Source organism: Myotis brandtii, unplaced genomic scaffold (genome assembly GCF_000412655.1).
Source record: "Myotis brandtii unplaced genomic scaffold, ASM41265v1 scaffold105, whole genome shotgun sequence".
Taxonomy (NCBI): domain Eukaryota; kingdom Metazoa; phylum Chordata; class Mammalia; order Chiroptera; family Vespertilionidae; genus Myotis; species Myotis brandtii.
This window is the reverse complement of record NW_005353538.1, coordinates 840,851-847,661: the sequence shown is the minus strand read 5'-3', so window position 1 is coordinate 847,661 and position 6,811 is coordinate 840,851. Positions and strand designations below refer to the sequence as shown.

General features: G+C 50.9%; 1 protein-coding gene across 1 annotated transcript in view; it reads right to left on the bottom strand.

Moving 5' to 3' along the window:
- Positions 1-1,325: 1,325 nt before the first annotated feature.
- Positions 1,326-6,811, bottom strand: part of DPAGT1 (dolichyl-phosphate (UDP-N-acetylglucosamine) N-acetylglucosaminephosphotransferase 1 (GlcNAc-1-P transferase)) — a 15,152-nt gene continuing 9,666 nt past the window's right edge. The window contains exons 2-9 of the mRNA XM_014539909.1: positions 6,581-6,806; positions 6,227-6,440; positions 5,620-5,766; positions 3,614-3,698; positions 3,086-3,274; positions 2,698-2,785; positions 1,912-2,067; positions 1,326-1,835 (exon numbers count right to left, since the gene is read on the bottom strand). Coding sequence (XP_014395395.1) covers positions 1,770-1,835; positions 1,912-2,067; positions 2,698-2,785; positions 3,086-3,274; positions 3,614-3,698; positions 5,620-5,766; positions 6,227-6,440; positions 6,581-6,806 — 1,171 coding nt within the window. The 3' untranslated portion in view covers positions 1,326-1,769. The remainder of the gene's footprint in view (positions 1,836-1,911; positions 2,068-2,697; positions 2,786-3,085; positions 3,275-3,613; positions 3,699-5,619; positions 5,767-6,226; positions 6,441-6,580; positions 6,807-6,811) is intronic.

Below are 6,811 nucleotides of genomic sequence, written 5' to 3'. Positions count from 1 at the left end.
TGACTTAGCCTTGGCGCGGGCCTTGCCGCCGGTCTTACCGCGGCCCGACATGCTGCGCGAGGCGGAGGAGCGGGAGCGGTGAGAAGAAGCGGTGAGGAGAAGCGGTGAGCAGGAACGGAAAGGAAGCTGCCGACGCAGTCCAAATGCTGCCGCGCGCTCGGGGGGGGCCGCCCTTATAAGCCTCCAGGGCCCGCCTCCGCGCCCTGCTGATTGGCTCTTTTCTCTAATAGCGTCTCTGGTTGGTTGCAGTTAAGCCTTGGTGACCCGTCTTGGCTGAGGGAGCGCGACAGCCGATTGGTCGAATTTGAAAACCTTTTGCCCGGGGAAAACGGCGAGGAGCACGGCGCGCAGCCAGCCCCGCTCCCTCCCGCAGCCAATCCGCGGGGAGCGCGCGAGATTCAAACGCTACGCCGGCGACCCAAACCGGAAGCCAAAGAGGGTGGAGTCTGAATCCGCCTAGAGAACCACGGGAAAGTGTGTGGAGCTGGGCCTTTTAAAAGGGTGCGCTCTCTAAGACCCGGCCACCCCTTAAGGTCTGGTCACTCCCTTCTCCCTCCCATACAGCGAAGGGAGTAAAAAGGAAATGAGAGCCCGTGGAAGTTCCGGTCCCACACCCGAGAGCAGATCACTCCAGTCTATGGCCCTTCGTGCTACCTGAAATATCAGGATTTCAATATTTATTAAACAGGCTCTGTGGGTCTCAGTTCTTTCTGCTCACAGTCTTTTTTTTTTTTTAAATATATTTTATTGATTTTTTACAGAGAAGAAGGAAGAGGGACAGAGAGTTAGAAACATCAATGAGAGAGATCGATCAGCTGCCTCCTGCACGCCCCCCACTGGGGATGTGCCCGCAACCAAGGTACATGCCCTTGATCAGAATCGAACCTGGGACCCTTGAGTCCGCAGGCCCACGCTCTATCCACTGAGCCAAACCAGTTAGGGCAGTCTTTTTTTTTTTTAAATATATTTTATTGATTTTTTACAGAGAAGAAGGAAGAGGGACAGAGAGTTAGAAACATCAATGAGAGAGATCGATCAGCTGCCTCCTGCACGCCCCCCACTGGGGATGTGCCCGCAACCAAGGTACATGCCCTTGATCAGAATCGAACCTGGGACCCTTCAGTCCGCAGGCCCACGCTCTGTCCACTGAGCAAACCGGCTAGGGCTCTGCTCACAGTCTTGCTAGAAGGGGCCTGGGGTACTGGGGGGCGAAGTGGGTGGGGGGCGGCGGATAGGGCGGAGAGATAGGCATCTTCTTGGAGGAAGGGCCTCCACCAACCCTCCCAATCTACCCTAGGATACCCAGGAGGAAACACACTTGGAGGGACAAGAAAAAAAACATCGCTTTATTGTTACCACTGGGAGCACCTGCACCCCCATCTTCTTTTACTAATTAGAACCCTTAATTTATAGTCTAATGTGAAGTCTTCTCCGAGCCCGTGTCCCTATCAGGAGCCAGGGCTCTGCCCCAGGACCAGCCTATTCCTTGAAGGTCGGAGCTGTGGAAACCGAACAGCCACATGTCCCCCCCTCAGGGGGCTGTGGCAAGTTGAAGAAACTACAGGCAAAGTCCAATCAATAGTCACTGCCCAGCATGTCAATTATCACAGGGGAAAGGAAAGGCTGGGGAGGAGGAGGGGTGGGAGGGGCCTGGGCTGAGAGGCAGTCTTGGTCTAGAACTCTAGATCTTCTAGAATGAGGTTGGCCTGAGTCCTTGGCCTGAGTCGGGAGCCCTGGAGACTGTGAAGTGAAGGCAATGATCAGGGAGCTCAGACATCATAGAAGAGCCGGACAAGCTGGTACCGAATGGAGAAGGTGACAGCACTGCCCAGGACCTGCAAGGAACAGTGAGCTGCAATGAGAACCATGGAAAGGGAGGCAAGGAGGTGCGAGCCCCGTCCCCAGCCACACCTGTAGCAGCAGCAGCAGCAGGGTGAGGTTCCTCTCATGCATGGGCCCAAAGACTTTAAGGAGCAGGTTGATGAGGGTCATGTTGTTACACTCAGTGAAGGCACCATCCTCATCCTCACTCTGGCGCACTGTGACCAGCTGCAGACTCTCTGCTACCTGGAAGGGCCGAGGGGGAGAGAACTCAGCTAATACCTATGCTTATCGAATGGGGACCTGCTTAGTGCTTCCAACTCCCCTGGGGTCGAATGCAGGCCTGGGTTCCCCACTCCCTGGATTCAGGATGGTGGCCTAAAGCCTTACCTCCTCGTTCCTGTTACCTTTAATTATGTCTGTGGGTTTTGGGGTTTTTTTCCCGATTGATGTTAAGAGAGAGTAGAAGAGAGAAGGAAAGACAGAAACATCAATGTGAGAGAGAAACATCAATGTGAGAGAGACACATTGATTGACTGCCTCCTGCATGTGCCCAGACCAGGGCCTGGGCTGGGGAGGAGCCTGAAACTGAGGTTTGTGCCCTTGACTGGAATCAAACCCGGGACCTTTGGTCCGCAGGCCGATGCTCTATCCACTGAGCCACTAGGGCATGTGTGTGGGTTTTTTAAAATTTATTTTAGAGAGAGAGGAGGGAGAGGAAAGAGAAACATCGATCAGCTGCCTTTTGCACAAACCCCAACTGGGGATCAAAACCACAACCTGGGCATATGCCCTGACCTGGAATCAAACTGGCGACCTTAGGTGCACAGGATGGCACTCAACCAACTGAGCCACACCAGCCAGGGCCCCTGTTACCTTTAGAATAAAGGTGCCCAAGAAAGACAGGCTCTTGGTCTTGAACTTGGAATAGCTCATCTCCAGTTTGCCTGTGTTGGTATTAAGTCTGCAGGGGAAGAGAGCTTTATGTAACTGGGCCTTACTGAGAGTGTGGTTATTTAATAGGATGAGTCCTGAATGTGCAGATCTTTCTGGCTCTGCTGCTTACTATATGTGACCAGAGCTGCTGTGATCATCAAATGAGATTACGTAGTAAGTGTGCTCTGTCATTTATAAAATGCTAACCACGGGGGACAGTCAGCCCTTCTTTGGGCCCACTGCCTTTACACAGCAAATGTCTAAGGCTGGTTTTATGCATCCCAAGTGAAAAGGCCATGATGTCCCTTTCAAGCCCCAAAGCAACTACCTGGGCACACGGTGGCGAGGGCAGGGGATGATATGCAGGAGCTGAGGCAGGGAGTAGAGAAAGTTGAACACCTGGGGCATGAAGAAGAGTAGCATGGTCTTGCTGAAGTGTCCCAAGATGCCCACCACGGCAAAGGTCATGCCAGCGAAGTAACAGAAGGTATCTCCCACAAACACCCGTGATGGGTACCTGTGTGGGGAGAGGATCTGAGCCAGTGGCAAAAGGCATTATCAATCTTTCCTCTCACTCTGGGCCCTGGGCTAGCCCTGACCCCAGGTCTGACTCAGACTCCAGCTCTCCCAGCAACTGTCCAGACCCAAGGCCCTGAACTCATCTATTCCTGTGGCTCCACAGCACTTGGACCCAGCCACTGCCGGTTAGAGAGCAATTAAGAATACGACCAACTGAAGACCCAGAAAACAATACAGGTGTGCACAGACTTCGCCTCTCCATTAGGAGATGGGTCGTGATCAGGGCCATACTTGCCACATGTTAAAACAGTTGGCCCCCATCTACAGGCCTACTTACCAGTTGTGATAGAGCAATCCCAAGGTGGTGGAAAAAAAGGGCATCATGAAGTAGAGGGAGAAGACATGGTCATCTCGACAATCACCTTTAGAAGCAGGGAGAAAAGAGGGAAAAGTGAGAGCCTCCTCCGCATACCATTTCTGTCTGTTTCTAAGTTCTGTCTCAAGCTTTATTGTCTACCTCTCCCAAGTCACATTCAAGAACTCACTACTGCCCGGCCAGTGTGGCTCGGGGATTAAAGACCTATGAACCAGGAGGTCACGGTTCGATTCCTGTCAGGACATGAGCTGGGGGTACAGGCTCGATCTCCAGTGGGGGGCATGCAGGAGGCAGCCAATTGATGATTCTGTCTCATCATTGATGTTTCTATCTCTCTCTCCCTCTCCATTTCTCTCACTGAAATCAATTTTTAAAAAAAGAACTCACTACTCCTTTTATGTCACCCGGGCAATTTTCAACATTCCAGCTCTTTCATGAGCCCTTTCTAAACTAGTTATTGCCTTAAATTGATTTAGACCGTTCACACCTAGGTTTGAATACAAGCTTTACTCCTAACTGTGTAACCTTGGTCATGACAAATTTAACTTCTCGAAGCCTCAGTTTCCTCATCTGTAAAATACAGTTAATAACACCTGTCACACAGAGCTGTTAACAAAAACATTCCAGCTCTTTCATGAGCCCTTTCTAAACTAGTTATTGCCTTAAATTGATTTAGACCGTTCACACCTAGGTTTGAATACAAGCTTTACTCCTAACTGTGTAACCTTGGTCATGACAAATTTAACTTCTCGAAGCCTCAGTTTCCTCATCTGTAAAATACAGTTAATAACACCTGTCACACAGAGCTGTTACAAAGTTTAAATGTTTTAAAAGTGCTTAGCTTTTTTGTTTTAATCCTCACCTGAGGATATTTTTTCCATTGATTTTTTTAGAGAGTGGAAGGGAGGGTAGAGGGAAAAAAGAGAAAGAAACATCAATGTGAGAGAGGCACATCAATTGGTTGCTTCCTGCACACACCCCACAGGGGCTGGGGATCGAACCTGCAACCCAGGTATGTGCCTTTGACTGAGAATCAATCCCGTGACTGTTTGGTTTGCAGGAAATAATTCTGAGGAAGATGCAAGGAGGCAGAGTTTTGCACTGGTCTGGGTGCCGTCAGTAGGAGTAATTCTATGAGCATCTTAGCTTTTATCGAAGTGGAAGGAGCTGAGTTAGAAGGAAGCAGCAATCACGCATGTTAGCCAAAAGCGGGGGTCTTGGTCATTGTGGTGGGGTCACAGTGTTCTTATGGTTTTGTCTATGCTCACACATAGTTATGGAGGGGTCTGGTTTTTGTCTTACTCTCTCATGGTCACAGAGTGACTTGGAGGTTCTGTGAAGTTGTTTATGTTCAGTAAGAGAAGACCACGGCCCATCTATTAGTGCCAATCTAGCTATAAATGACAAGGCTGCTATTTTTCTCACATTTAATAAATCTAGTTATTTGCAAAATAAATTACCTTCCCTTATCTTCTGTACTTATTTATTGTATTTTTATTGATTTCAGAGAGGAAGGGGAGAGAGAGAAATAGAAACATCAATGATGACAAAGAATCATTGATTGGCTGCCTACTGCACACCTCCCACTGGGGATTGAGCCCATAACCCAGGCATATGCCCTTGACCAGAATCGAACTGTGAACTGGTTCATGGGTCAATGCTCAACCACTGAGCCACACTGACTGGGCATATTTTTATTGATTTTTAGAGAGAGGGAGAGAAATATTGATTTGTTGTACCACTGATTTATGCATTCAGTGGTTGATTTTTGTATGTGTCCTGGGAATCAAACCCACAACCTTGGCTTATGGGGACAATGCTCTAATCAACTGAGCTAACCAGCCAGAGCCCTTATATTTTATAATTATTAACATATTGCTTTTTCCCCAAATTCCCCAAAGCCAGATATCACGCAACTAATTCTCTTAACACTCAGTCTTCTCTCACTCTTCCCCAGTCCCACCTACCTTCCAGCTCCACCAGGTTGAAGACGATGATGGAAGCAGAAATGACTAGAGACTGGCCAGCCTCTAGGCCATTGATCCCTGCGAGGATGTTGATGGCGTTGGTGCAGAACACTGCCAGCAGCCCCATGTAGACATAGTACAGGATCCCTGGGGGAGAGGACAGGGAGAAAAGTGGTACCAAGTACAGAATGAGGCCCTAGCCAGTTCATGGATAGAGCATAGGCTGGTGGACTGATGGGTCCCGGGTTCTATTCCAGTCAAGGGTACAGGCCTCAGTTGCAGGCTCCTCCCTGGCCCCTGCCCTGGTCAGGCACGTGCAGGAGGCAACCAATCGATGTTTCTCTCACATCGATATTTCTGTCTTTCCCTCTCCCACTCTCTCTAAAATCAATGGAAAAATGTCCTCAGGTGAGGTTTAACAACAACAATAAAAGTATAGAATGAGGATTTAAGGATATTCTTCTGGAAAAAGTGGCGAGGACAGGATGAAGGGCCAACAGAGAGGATCTGAGGAGACAGCCAGAGCAGGGGCACGGAGGAGGTGTCTTCCGGGGTCAGGGTGCCGTGAAGGAGGGGACATAGGAGCAGTCGTCGCAGGGCTACTCACCCAAGTCCAAATGCAGGCCCAGAATCGGACGGAAGGGCTTGGGTACCACAATGGTCGTGTTGCCAAAGTTGGTGAAGTAGACCATGAGGAGAGGGAGCGAGGCGGCGGTGGGCAGCAGCAGCTTATGGCGCCAGCGCAGGTTCAGGACATCGTCGGCGAAGCCCAGGAAAATCATGCAGCAGATGGCCAGGAGCGCGCCTATCAGGGCCACAAACTGGGGGAGGCCGGGCGAGTCACGGCTCCACCCGACCCCGACTTCATTCAAGAAGACACAGCCCCTCTCCCCAAACCAGATACCCAAATCTCCCCAAATCTCGAGGGACGCCCGCCCGCCCCGCCCGCCAGCCCACTTACTTCATGGTGGGGGAAGGCTTTGCACTGCTCCTCCACAAAGCAGGTCAGGAAAGGGAAGGGGATGAAGCAGAAGAGGATGATGAGGAACACGGCCCCGCTGATCACTCCCTGCGACTCGGGGCTGTGGCCCGGCAGCAAGGGGGGTGGAGGGGAAAGAGGGGCGCGGTCACTCCCTGGGGCCGGCGCTACGGTATCGCACTGGGGGGGTGTCGCTGCTGGAGCCGCCCTCCC